Source organism: Lygodium microphyllum, chromosome 22, assembly GCF_053477565.2.
Source record: "Lygodium microphyllum isolate KBCC chromosome 22, Lygodium_microphyllum_v1.1.10, whole genome shotgun sequence".
NCBI lineage: Eukaryota > Viridiplantae > Streptophyta > Polypodiopsida > Schizaeales > Lygodiaceae > Lygodium > Lygodium microphyllum.
In genome coordinates, this window is record NC_141156.1 from 73,945,828 (window position 1) to 73,966,878 (window position 21,051).

The window sequence follows — 21,051 nt, forward strand, 5'->3', positions numbered from 1 at the left end:
GCGCCCAAGAAGATGCAAGGCGTACCTATGGGAGGTTCTTCCCCGGACTTACACGTGGATATCACCGCGGATCCACAAATCCAGGTTCCGTAAATATATTTCCACATGAGGAGATGTTCTAAATACGCTTAACTCCATAGGGAAATTCATACTATGTTATCATTAATTCATGGGTAGTGTTAATAGTACATTCGATAAAATATAGATAAAGGGTCCATGCATATCATGCATCTATAAAGTTATGAAATGAAAGCACCTATGCATGTTCAAATTTACCAAGCCGAATTAAAAGGCAATTGAGGAAAATTTGTCTATTTGATCGATTACTAGAATTATCTCATGACGAAATGGAGTTATTAGCATTTTCAATATGATGAACGTAAGTTGTCTATCCGTCTTACGACCTTAGTATTATGTTGCCTTATCATGCATTTCAAAGTGACGAGCCTAGAACACCTACCGCCTATCATTATAAGGCTGAAGTTATTAAGTGTATTTTTGGACTAGACATGGAAAGAATAAGCTTATGTCGCAATTTAGGAAAAATCTTTATTGTAATGGCTCATGGGGAAAAGTTGTTAACACCCGTAGGAGGTTATCCGAAAAGTAATGGTGGTGTATCAAAAATGAAACTATGGATTGGCATGTGGCATGTGCTTGCAAGAAAGAATATACCAACACTAACTCTACAATAACCTCATTTAACTACGTTGTAGTTATGAAAGGGTTGCATATTGCACTTTCATCGTGCATAAAATTCATTCATCAAGTGTTGCATTTGGGAAAGTTTGCAGGATTTAAACAAAGCATGAGATTCTAAAGTGTAGATAACAAGGTAGTAGACATAATTATTTGAAGTAAGTCCTAGTAGGTCCTAAGAAAGTTGGTATCCAGCTTATCATGTATTTTTACTTTACCAATGAAAGATAGAGTGAGTCGCATGTTTACATGTATGGTGATAGTCGAAACTATTTTTCTTCTTTAGATCTAGTTTATTATCTCTAGGGAAGGATTCATCCTTGTCGCGAGACAAGCATAGTGAATTACCCAAATCACCTAGCCGAAAGGGATTCGTATGGCATGGTTCAGTCAATACGATAGATACCCCAAACACTAACTAGGTATTAGCACGTTAAGGATTCGACCAAGTTTTCCAATTGTCGCTAAGTCGAAACCTTCATGCCCAATGGCCCTAACCACATTCCCGAAATGTTGAGTCAATTGGGTGCTCATGCAAACAATAATCTAGGGTTCCTACCCTAAGGACCAATCGTTCAAAATGATGAAACTCGAATTGAGTTGGAACCCTAGGACTAAACGTTGTCGATCTAGTGAAATTAGGGATGGGTTGGGTAAAAAGACACCCTAAACCCTGCTTCTCGTCTGAAGATAATTCTGTGACCAGAAAACGCCATTCAATAGGTGAAATGATCTCTTGGAATGGAGGCGACACTTGTGCAACAAGTTGCAACGTCGCGTAGCCTTGTGGTTTGATCGCAAGAAAGTTTTGTCATTCCTTGGAATGAGGTTGGCAGGTTCTTGCGCAAGTTTAACTTGCAAGGGGATGGTTAGTCATCCTGTTACATCGCCCTCATTAGGGAAAATTTGCCAAGTTAAGGGAAGTTAAGTAATTGCTCGGACGCAAATGATTAATCAATAAATTAAAGCGACATGGCTGCCAGGATTTACTATTAATAAAACCTAAAGCATTGGTTAAGTTGGGTTAACAGGGTATGACCCTAACCCAAAGACAATAGGAATCTTGCCAAGTTGCAACTGATTCCGGATCGAATGCTGGATGCATTCGGAGAGAAGGATTCACTCCTTAACAGTTTGCCAACTAAACGACCACTGGAATTGATTGTGCTTGTAATAGTTTAGAAAGCACTGTTTGCATTGTTTGTTCAAGGAACTAAAGGATGAAAGTTATATAAATGCTTCAGGTTGAAGGCCTGAAGGGAGTGGCAGCTCAGTTACCCCCGACTGCCTGCCTGACCCTAACCAAGGGGGTTGTTGACCGCGCCGGGAACGTGGACCGAACCCGCCGCGTGAGGTCTTTCCGTTGAGCTCTACTTGGAGCAGGAGGACGCTTGGGTGCCAGGGGGGGCTCTGGCCGTAAATCCCTCGCCTTCTGGGTCCTGCACAAGAGGCTAACGTGACTCGGGATTGGATCTCGAGGCCCGCATACTAGTCTACGGGCAGAAGCTTGGAATGGTGATCCCTAGCGGATCACTGATAGCCTTCGGGCGGATTATGAACAAGCCTACGGGCGGAACCCTCTGTATTTCAAAGATAAAATGATGATATGATAATAAAGAAGTTGTTTGATATTGTTTTTCTATGTCACGTGATAAGATTACGTGAAGGAACCAGTGCTTAACAAGGCTAATCAAAGAAGCTGTTTGTTATATGTCAAATTAATGTGTTAGGTAATTACATAACTAAAACAAACCGAGGAAAGTGCGGAGGATGGACCATGGGTCCGTACTATGGATGGGTGGTCCCGGTTAGTCGGGAACTTTTCTCAAAATCACTCGACGAATAGCGGGATGATCATCATCATCAAAGCTAATAATGAGAACGATGACCTAGAGTTACATCCTACCCGATTTACGTTGTTTTAGGGGAACGGAATGGGACTATGCTTTATGGCAGAGAGGTTGAGCCTTGCATCCCTCTCGTTTCCCATTCTCCTTGAACCAAGTGCAGCGTGAATCCGCTTCGGACCTGGTGTTCCTACGTAAAGTAGTTCGCTCGGGTCTGACGCTAGTTGCTGTTAGCTAATGACCAAACAGGGAAACCCTAATTCCGGTCGATCCTAAGTGGGAAACGGCCAGGATACTTCCGCTACGTGGTAGACGCGGGAAGACCTAGATTGCAAAACCCGTAACATTCCAAGGGAGTGCCGGGCGGAGTTTTCTAGACATTCTTCCCGATGGACTACTAAGACGTGTCCTAGATGATTCTAGTGGACACGTTACAAATACTACCAGCCCAATCAGTATCAGTGTATCCATGCAATTGTATCTAAATCCCAGTCTCATAAAATAGTCCATACTGCAATGTGGACTTCATATACTTGAGTATGCGTCTAGCCGCATCCAAATGCGATTTCCTTGGATCCTGCATAAACTGACTTATCAATCCAACAACATAACTCAAATCTGGCGTGGTAATAGTCATATAAATCAAACTTCCTACTATGCGTCTGTACATAGTAGGGTCTTGCAGAAGCTCACATGCATCTGTGCTCAGCTTCACATTCTGCTCCAAAGAAACTGAAATAGGCTTATAGCCTGTCATCCCATATTTGGATAGCATGTCCAATCCATACTGCCTCTGCAAGAGCCGTATCCCACTTGGTGATCTAATCACCTCAATGCCCAAGAAATAACGCAGCTCTCCCACATCCTTCATCTCAAACTTCTGCTTCAATAGCATTTTCACATGAAGGATATCTTCATCACTATCACCTGTCATAATCAAATCATCAACATAGATGACAAGTAGCATAATACCTTTCTCTGTTTTTCTCACATAAAGTGAGAAATCTGCCTTGGAAATCTGAAAGCCAATAGTGACAAGATACTGTCCTATCTTATCAGACCATGATCTAGGTGCTTGCTTCAAGCCATACAAGGCTTTCTTCAACCTATAAACAAACTCAGGATGAATAGCATACACATAACCTGGTGGCTACTCCATATAGACCTCTTCTTGCAAATCACTATGCAAGAAGGCATTCTTTACATCCATCTTATGTAAAGACCATCCCTTTGATGTAGCCATAGCAATGACCGCTCTTACGTTTGCCATCCTTGCAACTGGACTGAATGTTTCTTCATAATCAATTCCATATGTTTGTGCATACCCCTTGACTACTAATCTTGCCTTGTATCTGTTCATAGAACCATCTGCATTTTGCTTCACATTATAAACCCACTTACAACCAATTGCATTCTTATCTTTAGGTAAAGGTACCAATTCCCATGTAGCATTTACTTCCAAGGCATCCATTTCTTCATCCATGGCTTTCTCCTTTTTTTTTTTCCCATGGCTTGCTCAAAAGAAGTGGGTTCTGGTTCCTCTATCACTTTGACCATATAGGCATAGTGAATTGTTATAAATCCATTATATTTTAACATATCCACAGGATACCTAGCTCTGGTAGACCTGCGGAAAGTAGGTTCACTCCCAGGTTATCTCAAAACATCTCTGGTCTTCCTTACTCCAGGTGTAACAATAGAAGGAATATCCACCTCATCATCAATGCTCTGTTCTGAGCCACTGGATTCACCATCCACATAAGAGTGACCTGCATTCACATCAAACATGGGCTGATCTACCTTCTCTTTTCCTTTTCGTGAAACCTGCATACCACTATCTGCATTGCTTTGAGGAGATTCTCCTGATCTCAATCTACCTGTCCATGGCGAAGAATATGAACCATTGCTAGAGAACACTCCAGGTCCACTAATATTTCGTGACTGCTGCTGTGAATTCTGTGCAGCATTACCATTTTGTGCATCCACATCATCAATCACATTTACTAGTTTATACCAGCTACTCATCTCATCAAAAACAACATCTCTATTCACTGTAAACTTACGAGTAGAAGGGTTATAGTATCTATACCCTTTCTGTTGGTAGAGAGTAACCAATAAAGATGCACTTCTCAGCTTTTGGAACCAACTTGGATCTCAACTCATCTGGCACATGAACATAGGCAATGCAACAAAAAATTTTCAAATGAGAAATATCTGGTTTTCTACCAGTATACCTCTCCTCTGGAGTCATCCCATGTATTGCTGCAATGGGAGCTGTGTTCATTATGTAGACTATTGTAGCAACTGCTTCATCCCAGTAAAAATCTAACAAGTCTTTTTCGTTGAGCATGGCATGAGATACCTCTCCAATATGCCTGTTTTTTCTTTCTACAATTCTATTTTGTTGTGGGGTATGACTGCATGAATATTGCTGCTTTATGCCATGCTCCTGCAAGAACCTTGCAAACTCATTTGAGAGGTACTCTCCCCCTCCATCTGACCTTAGACATTTTATTTGCAGACCTGTCTCTTTTTCAACCATAGCTTTAAGAGTTTTGAAATGCCCAAATACTTCACTTTTCTTTTTCATAAAATACACCCAAAATTTTCTGCTATAGTCATCAATAAAAGTGACAAAATAATGACAGCCTCCAATGGATGCAGCTTTAGTAGTCCACACATCAGAGTGGATTAATTCCAATGGCTTCTTACTCTCTTGAACATGTCTAGGAAATGGTTTCCTTGCCTATTTTCCAAATTGACAGGCTTCACATATCTTATGCATTTCTGCAACCTTGAATTTAGGCAATCTTGCAACAATATTTTGGGTCTGCATTGATTTAAGTCGTTGTACATTAACATGACCAATGTGTTTATGCCAGATATCAATATCTACAACTGCACCGGACCCATGTGCAAACATTGCTGCACTTAATTCAGGCATGTTTGCATCCAACGTAAACATTTTGCCCTTCTTCTTTCCTTTTGCTATCAAGCGACCTTTATTTTTCATATCCTCAACAAAGCATCCATGAGGATTAAATTTGATCTGCAAGCCCTACTCAACCATTTGACCATCTGACATGAAATACATCCGATAGGTATTTCTTTTTTCCATCCTGCATAGACAAAGGAATTTTTCCAATCTGCACAATAGGATATGCAGTATCATCACCAGTCTCTCCACAAATCCTGGTTTTTCCATTTTCCTTGCATCCTGCATCCATTCTGCATGACCTGTCATGTGGTTTGATGCACCTGAGTCAACATACCACACATCATTGCTTTCTTCTACACTTGTCACAGAATTGGTCATGTGCTGCACCATAAACAAATGTTCATTTCTATCATCACCCTGTCTACTAGAAGATGCATAATTCCCTTGTTGCAATTTTCCATTCATGATGTCATTCTGCTTTTTATAGCAGTCTTTAGCCATATGACCCATTTTACCACAGTAGTAGCATTCAACATTGTTGTTTGCATTTTGGCCTCTTTTCCATCCACCACGACCTCTTTGGCTCCCCCTGCCTCTAGAGTTACCACGTCCTCCTCCATAGGACTGGTTTTCTTGAGTTTGCTGCATATTCTGATTTCTACCACGGCCTCTAGATCGGCCTCCTCTATCTCTGCCTCTACCTCTTCCAACATTTAGTAGAAAACAATTTCTTTTGAAGTTTCTCCTAAAGAAGATGCACTACCATTTCTCTGCTCCTCAGAAATTAGAAGAGCAATCAATTCCTCAAAATCAGGAAATCTTTCACGGCATAAATGGATGTTTGGAACTATGCATAATCCTTTCCTAGACCATTCAAGGTCACGAAAACTAAATAATCATCTTCCACTAGTGACCCAATGGTAGCAAGTGCATCTGCAATCTTCTTCACCTTCATGTGGTAGTCATTGATGCTCATACTTTCTCTTTGCACATTGTGCAACTCTTGCTTGAGATGCATTTTCCTAGCTTGCGTATTTGTGCTATACATTTTTGACAAAGTATCCCATGCCTCCTTTGGCGTACTTGCATCCTGAATATGCACAATCATAGAGTCTGAAATACTGATAGACAACCAGTACATAACTTTTCTGGTTCTCTCGTGCCATCCTTTAAATGCTTGCATTTGCTGTTGATTGGGAACATCAGGAAGAACTGGTTCTTCTTCATTTCTTGCAACAAATTCCTAATATCCTTTTCCCATAAGGAAATTCATCATTCTAAACTTCCATGCTTAGAAGTTGCTCTTGTCAAGCTTTTGAGTGACAATCTATGAAAGAGAATCAGACGCCATTACAGAACACTGCAAAAAATTCTGTCACTGCAAAAAACACAGCTTCAGTCTCACAAAGGCAAATCTGCAAAACTAACGAAAGTGGTATTTGACCACACAGTCACTTCCTAGTGAAGATTTTGCATCAACAGGCAACAAGGATGATTTTGTAACTCCCAATGTCTCTGCGCACAGACATACGATGCAATTTCTATGGTAACTTTTCACTGACCTATAGAATAGTGGTTGCACAGCAAAAAATAGGGCCTTCTCCTGAGTGCGTGCAAAAAACTTTCTCCTCCAAAACAGGCCCCAAAATAGCCTCGAATAAAAAAAACAGTGCAACTGAGGGCTAAAGCCCATTCCCGCAGCATATACTGCCCTCTTGCTACACCACGAAGGGCGTCTCAATCTAAGACAATGCACTCTTGCACTTTCCAATTGTGCTACCTGAAGAGACTAGCTCCCAAAGCAGCACTGGTTCTCTTACTAGAACACCGCAAACTTGGTTTGATTTCTTGAGCTCCTTACCATGAACCAAGCTCTGATACCATGTCAAGATTGTGAGAGAGAAGGAAGGAGTCTCACTTTTAGCTTTCTCACTTACACAATGGGAGAATACACACAAAGGTGGAGGCTAAAAACAGTTTTCCTCTTCTAAGTTGTGTAAGCCAAAAGAACACTAGTACAGAGAAATAGAAGAACCCTATATAGGGATCTCAAACCAAACTCAACTAACTAAGGTAACATACTAATAATTGAGCCACGAACTAGAGTAGATAAGGATATTTGTCATCTAGCCATTATTCATGGGTGCTGTACCAACCGCATGTGCAGCTAATAAGTCGGTGACATAAATACACAATGGTCACCCTGGCATATCACGAGTGGAGCTCGATATCTCAACACAATTAACCTTGCATGATTGAATTACAACAATATCAAATAAAAATTAGGAAGGAAAACCTGGGTTTGGGGTGAGATATCCACATGGATGCCCAGAGATGACCCTCCTGCAACTATGCCTTGGACTTTCTTAGGAGGCATCGCAATTGTAGTTTTTCGGATGTGGAAGAAATTTTACAACTCCTCTTTGGTATAAACCAGTAAATGTGATTGATAACGTAGATGGACAAAATGGTAATGCTGCACAGAATTCACAGCAGCAGTCACAAGATATTAGTGGACTTGGAGCGTCCTCTAGCAGTGGTTCACATTCTTCACCATGGACAGGCAGATTGAGATCAGGAGAATCTCCTCAAAACAATGCAGATAGTGGTATGCAGGTTTCACGATAAGGAAAAGAGAAGGTAGATCAGCCCATGGTTGATGTGAATGCAGGTCACTCTTATGTGGATGGTGAATCCAGTGGCTCAAAACAGAGCATTGATGATGAGTTGGGTATTCTTTCTATTATTACACCTAGAGTAAGGAATACCAGGGATGTTTTGAGAGCACCTGGGAGTGAACCTGCTTTGCGCACGTCTACCAAAGCTAGGTATCTTGTGGATAGGCTGAAATATGATGGATTTACAACCATTCACTATGCCTATATGGTCAAAGTGATACAGGAACCAGAACCCACTTCTTTTGAGCAAGCCATGGGAAAAGAAAAATGGGAGAAAGCCATGGATGAAGAAATGGATGCCTTGGAAGCAAATGCTACATGGGAATTGGTACCTTTGCCTAAAGATAAGAATGCAATTGGTTGTAAGTGGGTTTATAAGGTGAAACACAATGCAGATGGTTCTATGAATAGATAGAAGGCAAGATTAGTAGTCAAGGGGTATGCACAAATATATGGAATTGATTATGAAGAAACATTCAGTCCGATTGCAAGGATGGCAACCGTAAGAGCAATCATTACTATGGCTGCATCAAAGGGATGGTCTTTACATCAGATGGATGTAAAGAATGCCTTCTTGCATGGTGATTTGCAAGAAGAGGTCTATATGGGGCAGCAACCAGGTTATGTGCATGCTATTCATCCTGAGTTTGTTTGCAGGTTGAAGAAAGCCTTGTATGGCTTGAAGCAAGCACCTAGAGCATGGTCTGACAAGATAGGAAAGTATCTTGTCACTATTGGCTTTCAAATTTCCAAGGAAGATTTCTCACTTTATGTGAGAAAATTAGAGAAAGGTATTATGCTAATTGTCATTTATGTTGATGATTTGATTATGACAGGTGACAGTGATGAAGATATCCTTCATGTGAAAATGCTATTGAAGTAGAAGTTTGAGATGAAGGATTTGGGAGAGCTGCGTTATTTCTTGGTCATTGAGGTGATTAGATCACCAAGTGGGATATGGCTCTTGTAGAGGCAGTATGGATTGGACATACTGTCCAAATATGGGATGACAGGCTGTAAGCCTATTTCAGTTCCTTTGGAGCAGAATGTGAAGCTGAGAGTTTCTGGAAGACCCTACTATGTACAGACGCTGTCGTATTGCTGCGCATTTGAGGTGTGAAATCCACCAAAAAGTTGTGTGTTTGACATTTTGTTACTTTGTACATACTTAGTTGTTGTGTTTGCATTTTTGTTCTGCATGGGTAGTATAGTAGAGAGAGGGGTCTTTTGCTGCCTTTCCTTTCAGCTGGGGTTTCATCTGATAGGTCCTCCTTCAACAATGGTAGGCATGATGAGATGCTTTCAGCCTATGTTGAGCAGGGTCAAGGAGAGAAGACATTACAACTATACAAACAGATGCAAGAGGAGGGCATTTTCTCAAATCAGTAGACATTTAAGATCACATTTCAAGCATGTGGTGCCCTCATTGAGAAGGAAGATGTTATGAGCATGGATGGGAAACCAAGGAAAGTTTCTTTGGAAATTTTCCAAGCATTACATGCAGATGCTCACAAGAAGGGCTTCACTTCAGATGCTTTTGTTAACAGCACTCTTATTAGTATCTATGGTAAATGTGGCAGCATTTTAGAAGCAGAGAGCATGCTTGATGGGCTGTTTGATCAGGATATTGTTGTATGGAATGTTATGATCTCATGATATTTTGAGTTGGATAAGGCAGAGAAGGCTTTGCAGCTGTATAGTCAAATGCTAGTTGAAGGAATGAGTCCCAATAAGCCAACATTTCTTGGTGTCCTCCAAGCATGTGGTTCACTTGCAAAGAAGGGATGTACTATTGCTTTAGAGATTGGCAGAGCATTGCATGATGCTGTTGTTACACCAGTGTTACCTGTTCCTGCCTCTCGTCGAAACCTCATCAAGGAATGCTTTTCAGATACCCTGAGCCCTCCACTAAAGTTTGAAAGACCGCAGTTGCAACTTGTCTCTCAGGCTTTGATCTCTGAGACATCATTTGTCTCAAGGATGCATGGTGCTGTAACATTGAGAGGCTCATCAGGTTTATGTTGTAGCAAGTTTACTGGTATTGTTGTTGATAATGGACATTCCTAGCCATGTTTCAGACTGTCAAAAAATGTTGGTCAGAGTCTTCTTTTTCCAAGAAGGTGGTTGGAGAAGTGTTTTTGTCAGAGGCAAACACAGAAGTTGAGGCTTGTGATAGTGAAAGCAGATGCTGCCACCAATGATGGGGGAAATCCAATTGCACCTCTTTAGCCAGAATCTCCTAGTGGGCAGTTTCTAGTTGAACTACTCCAGAGCCATCTTCACCTCTTTTTAGCTGCTGCTGCTGAGCAACAACTTGAGAGGCTTGTTAAAGTCATAGATGCTGCTACAGGAAAAAAAGGGGTTAGTATGTACAGTAAGTGTGGAGGGAAGCTCAGTTTCGCATTGATGGCAGTGAATTGTTCCACATTCTGGCACGATATTCCCAAACCGTAACAAAATGATCTATATCCTTCAGTGCATATATGCATTTCGAAAGTTGAATGCCATCGTTGCAGAGAACAAGAACCACCATATGTTTGCTTAGACAACTGAAAATTATACTTCCAGATTGCACTCATAATCAGTGTGCGACAACCCCTGTTCCTGAGCCAGATGTATATCCTGAAAATTTGCATGAATTGAAGGCACTTTTGCAGAATGAGCAATGCTAACAAAAAAAGGGCATCGAGAGACTACTAGTACACTAGAAATTCAAAAGAATTTGTACAATCATGTGAGACCCTGTCCGATAGTGTTTGGGGAAAAGAACTGAGTCAGATAGTAACTGCAAGAACGTCCTTTTGCCCTCTGGTAGCATAGAAAGGGATGACGTTGCACATGCTTTATCTCCATCCCAAGGGCACAGGTAAAAATTTCGGGGGGAAGAAAAAGTAGGGAACGGAAACATGAGGAGGAGCCATATTAAGAGGAAGATGTAGTCGTGATCGCTGTCGTTTTTATCATCCGGAAAGGACTTTGTGAGGGGATGTTGTGCAAGGCAGGCGGGAGAGTGTCGATATGCCCATCACACACCTGCAAGTGGGGAGAGGGATTATGATGTTGTTTGTCAAGACTATCTACGTGGAAATCACCAGAGACCTGTGTGTCGCTTTCTCTATATTTCTGATCATCTCAAAAGTCGCAAGTAAAAGATTGGCGAGTTGGATCTGTCTCAGTTGGTAGTGACCATGCTCACCAAACAATAGATTTTGGCAGAGCTTATGGCTATGTAGATTATGAAGGTGCTTATGGTTACAACAGAGACGCATACCAATAGGCAACCAAGCGTTTGCATATGGATGATTATTATCTTGAGCAATACTACAATTAACCTTATGGACAAGGACAAAGAGGCCCCATATATCAAGCTCCAGTAATCCCTGCACCAACACTTGTACCACCATCAATTTGAGATTCTCAGAAATCACTTAAAGATGAAGACAGGTTACCTGTTTGAAAAGATTTTTTGGAGAAGCTTTTATGTATGAGTGGAATAATGCCCTCCATAGGCCCACTCACAGGTTGAACAAAAAGTTGTGCCAAAGTAGAAAGAACCAATAGGATGAAGGATGTCACCAGATATTCCAGTAGCTTGCCATAGTTACATAAAGTCTCTAAAACCCATGTCTATCCACCTCCTTTGAATTCAGAGTTATTTGTTTTTGTCTTTCCAATCTCTGTTTCCATTGGGGTACGAAAACTTAGTGCAAAAGTCCACAAAAACTTACTAGTTGCTTCAAAAGTGGTATCTACACTTGACTGATATTGAAAACTTGGATGATGATGATGAAGACCCAACACAACCATCATGTTGCAAGTTGTTAAGAAAGAGGATTGGAAGAGAAGAGGTATTAGCTTCCTTCTTTCAAATTGAATCGTAATCTCGCTTGATTGATCTTCTATCCTGGAATCAGTGAAGGTCCTCTATGGGTCGCGACTTTGCTTTCGCAAATCCTTCGACATCTTTGGTGAACCCAACATGAAAGCGTCGCAGAAATTTCAGGATGGAGGATACTTCAGCATCATTTTCAGCCTCTTCTATGATTCTTGCTGCTTCCTCTACTTTAGCTCCATCAATGACTGCTGCGTCAAGTACTGCAACAGATGATCTAAAGCAGATTTTGCAGAATATGTCCATGTATATGCAGCTTCAAAATCAATAGACACAATTGTATATGTAGCAGCAGCAGTAGCAATTGCATCAACAGTAGTTGTCTCAGCAAAGGCAACTATATTCGGAGCACGAGAATGCAATCAGTGCGACTAAGGCGATTAAAGTAGTTGAGAATGAGAAGAAGCTATTTGATGGCCATAATGTTTCTGCATATTTGAAGACATATGAGATCAAGATGGGATTTTTTGGAGTTCCAGCTAGACTTATGAGTAAGTATTTCCTTCATCTTGTCACACCCGCCTTGAGGGAAAAAGTGACTGATCTTTTTATTCAAAATTCACATTGACAAGATTTTAAGAAAGCCCTGAAAGAAGAGTATTTCCTTGAGGACTTTGGGATGGCTACAAGGCGATCATTCCGAGAGTGGGTCTACATGCCAAACAAAGGTCTAGCTACTTCAGAGTTGATTCGAGAATTTGAAGAGAGGTATAGTCAACTTGATGCCATTGAACAAAGAGCATTGGATGTTGAGAAAGTTGAGCTTTTCTTGCAAGCTCCAGATCCTACTCTTTAGGAAGAATTGGGAGAGCATCTTAAGGATCGCACGAAGCCTAAGGGACTTAAAACGGATTGGCAAGATGCCCAGGATGCAGTCTCGACTTTGACCAAGAGGAGGATATGGAAGACCCGCCTACAGAATGGTTCTATGACACCGAAACCCTCTTTTACTCCTATGCCTGCTTCTATCCCTGTTATTTCTTCTCCTCCTCAGCCAGTTTCTTGGCCTATGCCAGTGCCTACTGTTTCCACTCCTCCTATTCCTCGTGTTCCACGACGGATGCCAGCACCTTCTGCTCCAAAACCATCCGCTCCATCGGTGCCTTCCTCTCTTGATGATATAATTAAAGGCATAACAGATTTGACACTGGAGTCAGTTAAAGCAGAATTGGTGGGAAAATTGAAAGAGCAGTTTGCTTCGACTGCGCCTACTATTTCTTCTAGTGCTCCTACTGCACCTAGGAGTGCTCCTAGTGCACCTAGGAGAGATCGAAGATGTATTTGGTGCGATAGTATGGACCATCAACATTGCAGGGATTGTGAATCTTTTCAGGATGCAAGGAGGAAGATTTTGGAATTTTGGGGACAAGATGGTAAGATTTGGTTGACTGAAATAGGAGCTCCGCTTGCTACCAACTTTGGGAAAGGCGGAATGAAGAAGTTAGTGGATGACATGGTTGCGCATACTTCTTATGTGGCAGGTAGAGGAGATGCTTCTGCATATGGAGTCCAGATTGAGAAAGGATCAGAGAATCAGTCAGCATTATGGACTTATGCTATGGAGACGGCAAACAAAGGAAAAATTCAGCAAACTGTTTTGACTAGTGTAGGCTCTAGCATCAGATCTGAGACAGGTTGGGATTCGCCTGTTGACAGATACTCTATTTATGCCTACTTGGCTATCTCAGGGAGCAGATGTACTTGTTGAGGAGAAGCGTAAGAGGGATGAAGAAAATCCAAGTGCAGCTAAAAAGACTAGAGGGGGTGAGTTTGTTACTCCACCTACTGCAGGACCATCTTTGAGACCAGGGCCAGAACGACAGATGGAAGATGCTCAAAAGAGAGAAAAGAGGCAAGAGCCTAGAGAGAGAAAGCAGCCAGGGTTTAGATTGATGTCCGATATTGAGACATCAATGGACATGAATAAAATCTTTAATGACAAGATACTTGGCAGTGAGGTGACTTTCACTATTTCTGAGGTTTTGGGCATCCCAAAAAGAGAGTTTCAAGATCAGTTTCAAGAGGTCCTGAAGAGGAAAAGACATGCATTGCCTACTACTGATACGCAGGGAGTTTTGATTGGGGAGTTGGATGAGGATGAGGATGAGGTTATGGTTGAGAATGCTTCTGTTTTTGCACAGATAGAGAAGAGAGTTCAGCCTATGCATTATGCTGAAATTGATGAGCTTGTCTTGATACCGCGTAGTCACTTTTTGCGGAGTCATTGGGCTAGGGAAAGTACAGAGACGATGGTAAAAATTGGAGAGAAACAGGTGCCTTATGTTGCTTTGGTGGATCATGGTTCAGAGATTAATCTCATATGAGAGCCGCCAACAACACAACAGGTGATTTGTATGCTGCCTGTCCCAGTGTCAGGGTTTCTATTGGAGATGTATAGGACGATTTCCATTTCTTTGTGCAAGATTCATGCTCTTATCCCATAATTCTTGGACAGCCATTCATCACAGAGATGCGCATGGAGACAAAGGTAATGGATGATGGATCTGCTTATGCACGGATTCGCAGTAAAGATGGTATGAGAGCAGTTCAGTTTATGACTATGTGTGTGAACCATGTTAGAAACAGGGATACTCTTAGAGATGCACCTTTGCCCACTGTGAGGGATTCGGGTTTTCATTAGGTACTGCCGTTTCACAAGATGACGGTGATACAGAGCAGAGGAGATTGGAGTTCTCGCCTCCTTGCAGTAGTGTTTTCTCCTCTAGTTTTGTTGGGATTTTAGCAAACAGCTCGATGAGTTATCAGAAGACTTCTAAGTTTCCTAGAGCTGCCAAGCAGTACATATGCAGGAAGGAGAAAAATTTGAAAAATGCAGGAATTTTAGAGGATGATGAGCACATAGATGGGATGTATGACAGTATGATTTGTGCAGATATGATGACAGAGATGGAAGATATACTGAAAGCTGATATGCAGAGTTGTCACAGTAATGTATTAGTGTAATCGCTGGACATGTTTCATGAAATTGCAGATTTTGTGTCACAGATTGAGTCAGAGGCTGAGGTGGCTCAGCAAAAAGTATTGAGTGCTGAAGAAATTCAGCAAACAGAGTTTCTAGCTGATTATGATCAGCTTACAGAGACCCAGAGGGCTGAAACTTTTCAGCCAACAGAGTTTACTGCTGAAATATTTCAGCATCCAGAGTTTAGGGTTGTTCCTATGCAGTCCATAGAGCAGAGGGCTGAGGATATTCAGCCATTGGAGTGTAGAATTGCTGATTTACAACAGGATTTGAGTAATGCAGAGGATCATAATGAAGCCAGGGTTGACACGAAATACAAGATTGTGGATAAGAAGGTGAAGCCAATAGCTGTACCGCTTCCACCTGACAGTGATCAACAAATAGAGAGGGCTGCCAAACAACCAATTTTGAGGAATCCGGAGCATATAGGCCATAAATTTTCAGCAGAGACTCTTGCTGAATTGAAAATTGGAAATGGTGATTTCTTGCTACCCATAGAGAAGCAATGCTTTCAAGAGATGCTTAAGCGACATGGAAGGGGGTTTGCTTTTTTCCCGCATGAGATTGGATGTGTGAATCCAGATATTGTTGCTCCTGTGGTGATCTTTACTATTCCTCATATTCCATAGAACCTCCGACCTATTGCACTACCTAAGGCACACCTGCCAAAGCTGATTGATTTATTGAATGAGAAAATCAAGATGGGAATTCTTGAGCCTTCATCTGTACCATACTCAAATAGGTGGTTTACAGTTCCAAAGAAGAATGGTACTCTCCGATTTATACAGGACATGCAGCCAGTAAACAGAGTTACTATCAGGAATGTTGGTATTGGTCCAGTTGTGGATGAGTTTGCAGAAGCATTTGCTAGACGTGCTATCTATTCTTTAGGTGATTTGTATTTGAGATATGATCAGTTTCAGCTGGCTTTGGAAAGCAGGGACATAACCACCATGAGAACTCCTATTGGGCTTGTCAGGATGTGTACCTTGCCTCAAGGTGCCATTAATTCAATTGTGCATATGATGAATGCCATGCATAAGGTCCTTTGTGATTACATACCTCAGCTTACTATGCCTTTCTTGGATGATGTGCCCATTAAGGGGTGTGCAGAAGAAGAGAAGAATGAGAGTCTAAATGAGCACGGATGCAGATACTTTGTGGCTGATCATATTTCAGCTTGTGAAAAGATTTTGGCCAGGTTAGAAGAAGTGAACTTGACACTATCAGGAAAAAAATCTATTTTTGGAGTGAACGAGGTTGTAATTGTTGGACATATGTGTGGATATTATGGCAGGAAACCCTCACCTGATAAGGTGGATGCTATAGGCAAGATTACAGAGTATTGTTCTACCACTTTAGAGGTACGGAGATTCATTGGAGCTTGTGTGTTTTATATGATTTGGATACCCCATTTTGCACACATAGCAGATTGTTTATATCAGCTGCTTCGAAAGGGACAGAAATTTTATTGGGATGAGACCCACACTAGAGCCATGCGGAAATTGAAGAAGTTATTGCACATTGCTCCTACTCTCAGGAAAGCGGATTATAATTGTGGAAGACCTATTGTATTGACAGTTGACACTAGTCCAATTGGCATAGGTTGGGCTGTGGGTCAAGATGATGCAGATGGAAACAGGTATGCTATTCGGTTTGGGGTGAAAGTCCTAAACGAGAGACATAGGAGATATTCGCAAATCAAGAGGGAGTTACTAGGGATTGTTACGGCTCTCAAATGTGACAAGGAGTACTTTATTGGAGCTTCAGTTGTGGTAGAGGCAGATTGCTTGCCATTGATTGGTATGATTACGAGTTGCTCTACTCTGGATATAGCTATGCTGAGATGGATTGCATACATCAAGTCATTAAATCCGGAATTTAAACACATAGTAGGGAAGGATAATCCAGTGGCAGATATGTTGTCTAGAGCCAGATATGATGATGAGGAAATACTACTTGCAGAAGAGGATGATGCAGAAATTTCAGCCACTGTGGTTGATCATGTTTGCCATGTCTATGATATTGTGGCTTTCATAGAAGAACTCTATGTTGGAGATTGGTTGTAGATTGGCAAGTACCTTAGTACACTAAGCAAAAGAGATGAATGGACAGATGAAGAGTTCAAGAAGATTAGAAGAAAAGCCTATGGTTATTTTCTCAAGGACGGATTTCTTTGGAAGCATTCGAAGAAAAGAGGCGGATTACCTTTGCGGGTTGTCTACGATAGAGAGACACAGTTACAGGTGATGAGGGAGTTTCATGAGAGTCCTTGGGCTGGTCATAGAGGAGTGTGGGATACTTATGAGAAAATCAAGGAGAAATATTGGTGGAAAGGCATGTATAGAGATGTTTCTCACTTTGTAGAGACTTGCTGAGACTGCCAGATGTATTCAGTAGTACATCATCGGGATGAGCTTCATCCGACCTATCCGCTATGCATTCATTATAAGTGGGTAGTTGACTTGGTTACTATGCCTATGGGTCTATGGTAGATGAGATATATTGTTTTGGCTAGAGAGGATCTTACCAATCATGTTGAGGGTAGATCTTTGAGAATGAAGACCACTAGTGTGGTGTGTAAGTTCTTATTGGAAGAATTTTTCTACAGGTATGGTTGTGTGGGTAAGATCACTACGGATCGCGGTGAATTGGATGCAGATGAAGCTAGGAGTTTTTCTCTTAACTAGGAATCAAGTTGGCTCTAGCCACAGCATACAATCCAGAGGGAAATGGAAAGAGTAAAAGAGGGCATCCGCCAATAGTGAAAGCATTAGCTAAAGCATGCAGAGGACGGATTGGAGAATGGCCAAGACTTCTACCATTTGCTTTGTAGGCTGATTGTACGACTCATAGTGTTACCATAGGATATATGCCTGTAGAGTTGATGTATGGTCAGAAACCTATTATGCCGACTGAGACTTGTGCTTTGACTTGGTCAGTTTTACCTTGGCAGGAGGATTTGACGAGAGAGGAGCTCTTAGCTCTTCGAATTCGACAGTTGGAGAGAAGACCAGAGGATATTCAGCTAGCTATTGACAGGTTGAAGGTTGCTAGACTAAGAAATAAGGACAGGTTTAACAGCAGGCATCGCTTGCAGCCTAGAGCAATAGAAGAGGGAGACTGGGTATTAGTCTTTGATAGCAGCCTTGAAAATCAGCATACTGCACTTCGGAAGACGGTGAAAAGATGGTTTGGACCGACATGTCTTTGATAATGCAACATATGAGTTGACAGAATTGGATGGGACAGTGCTTAGAGTGCCTATTGTAGGAAAAAGAATCAAGATTTTCAAGAAAAGAGATGATGAGGATTATGCATTGGAAGAATTTGCAAGAGAAGAGCAATGAGAAGAAACTTCAATGGAAGAGACAGATGATATGACAGATAATCTTGCTCAAATACCGGGAATATACAATGAAGAGATTGATCTGTTTGTGGATCTTCATGATAATGATCATGGGTATTTGGCCCATCCGGAGGATGCGCAGGATTAGAGGGGGTGGATGTCGTATTGCTACACATTCGAGGTGTGAAATCCACCAAAAAGTTGTGTGTTTGACATTTTGTTACTTTGTACATACTTAGTTGTTGTGTTTGCATTTTTGTTCTGCGTGAGTAGTATAGTAGAGAGAGGGGTCTTTTGCTGCCTTTCCTTTCAGCTGGGGTTTCACCTGATAGGTCCTTCTTCAACAATGGTAGGCATGATGGGATGCTTTCAGCCTATGTTGAGCAGGGTCAAGGAGAGAAGACATTACAACTATACAAACAAATGCAAGAGGAGGGCATTTTCTCAAATCAGTAGACATTTAAGATCACATTTCAAGCATGTGGTGCCCTCATTGAGAAGGAAGATGTTATGAGCATGGATGGGAAACCAAGGAAAGTTTCTTGGGAAATTTTCCAAGTATTACATGTAGATGGTCACAAGAAGGGCTTCACTTCAGATGCTTTTGTTAATAGCACTCTTATTAGTATCTATGGTAAATGTGGCAGCATTTTAGAAGCAGAGAGCATGCTTGATGGGTTGTTTGATCAGGACATTGTTGTATGGAATGTTATGATCTCACCATATTTTGAGTTGGATAAGGCAGAGAAGGCTTTACAGCTGTATAGTCAAATGCTAGTTGAAGGAATGAGTCCCAATAAGCCAACATTTCTTGGTGTCCTCCAAGCATGTGGTTCACTTGCAGATAAGGGATGTACTATTGCTTTAGAGATTGGCAGAGCATTGCATGATGCTGTTGTTACACCAGTGTTACCTGTTCCTGCCTCTCGCTGAAACCTCATCAAGGAATGCTTTTCTGAACCCTGAGCCCTCCACTGAAGTTCGAAAGACCGCAGTTGCAACTTGTCTCTCAGGTTTTGATCTCTGAGACATCATTTGTCTCAAGGATGCATGGTGCTGTAACATTGAGAGGCTCATCAAGTTTATGTTGTAGCAAGTTTACTGGTATTGTTGTTGATAATGGACATTCGTAGCCATGTTTCAGACTGTCCAAAAATGTTGGTTAGAGTATTCTTTTTCCAAGAAGGTGGTTGGAGAAGTGTTTTTGTCAGAGGCAAACACAGAAGTTGAGGCTTGTGATAGTGAAAGCAGATGCTGCCACCAATGATGGGGGAAATCCAATTGCACCTCTTCAGCCAAAATCTCCTAGTGGGCAATTTCTAGTTGAACTACTCCAGAGCCATCTTCACCTCTTTTAAGCTGCTACTGTTGAGCAACAACTTGAGAGGCTTGCTGAAGACATAGATGCTGCTACAGGAAAAAAAGGGGTTAGTATGTACAGCAATTGTGGAAGGAAGCTCACTTTCGCATTGATGGCAGTGAATTGTCCCACATTCTGGCACGATATTCCCAAACTGTAACAAAATGATCTATATCCTTCAGTGCATATATGCATTTTGAAAGTTGAATGCCATCGTTGCAGAGAACAAGAACCACCATCTATTTGATTAGACAACTGAAAATTATACTTCCAGTTCCTGAGCCAGATGTATGATGTATATCCTAGAAATGTGCATGAATTGAAGGCGCTTTTGCATAATGAGCAATGCTAACAAAAAATTCAGAAGAATTTGTACAATCGTGTGAGACCCTGTCAGATAGTGTTTGGGAAAAAGAACTGAGTCAGATAGTAACTGCAAGAACGTCCTTTTACCCTCTGGTAGCACAGAAAGGGATGACGTTGCACATGCTTTATCTCCATCCCAAGGGCACAAGTAAAAATTTCGGGGGGAAGAAAACGTAGGGAATGGAAACATGAGGAGGAGCCATATTAAGAGGAAGATGTAGTCATGGTCGCTGTCGTTTTTATCATTCGAAAAGGACTTTGTGAGGGGACGCTGTGCAAGGCAGGTGGGAGAGTGTCGATATGCCCATCACACACCTACAAGTGGGGAGAGGGGTTATGCAGTTGTTTGTCAAGACTATCTACGTGGAGATCGCCAGAGACCTGTGTGTCGCTTTCTCCATGTTTTCGATCATCTCAAAAGTCACGAGTTGGATTTGTCTCAGCTGGTAGTGACCATGCTCATCACCAGAAAATAGATTTTGGCAGAGCTTATGGCTATGCAGATTATGAAGGTGCTTATGGTTACAACGGAGACGCATACCAATAGGCAACCAAGCATTTGCATATGGATGATTATTATCTTGAGCAATACTACAATTAACCTTTTGGACAAGGACAAAGAGGCCCCATATATCAAGCTCCAATAATCCTTGCACCAGCACTTGTACCACCATCAATTTGAGATTCTCAGAAATCACTTAAAGATGAAGACAGGTTACCTATTTGTAAATATTTTTGGGAGAAGCTTTTATGTATGAGTGGAATAATGCCCTCCACAGGCCCACTCACAGGCTGAACAAAAAGTTGTGCCAAAGTAGAAAGAACCAATAGGATGAAGGATGTCACCAAATATTCCAGCAGCCTGCCATAGTTACATAAAGTCTCTAAAACCCATGTCTATCCACCTCCTTTGAGTTCAGAGTTATGTGTTTTCATCTT

The 21,051-nt window shown here is 41.5% G+C and overlaps 1 protein-coding gene across 1 annotated transcript; it reads left to right on the forward strand.

The window, feature by feature from the left end:
- Nucleotides 1-9,611: 9,611 nt before the first annotated feature.
- Nucleotides 9,612-19,319, forward strand: LOC148017291 (putative pentatricopeptide repeat-containing protein At5g52630). The gene is made up of 4 exons (XM_087662735.1): nt 9,612-9,794; nt 9,837-10,176; nt 10,456-10,523; nt 19,077-19,319. The coding sequence occupies exons 1-4, from the start codon at nt 9,612-9,614 to the stop codon at nt 19,317-19,319; spliced, it is 834 nt and encodes a 277-aa protein (XP_087518861.1).
- The last annotated feature ends 1,732 nt before the right edge of the window (nt 19,320-21,051 follow it).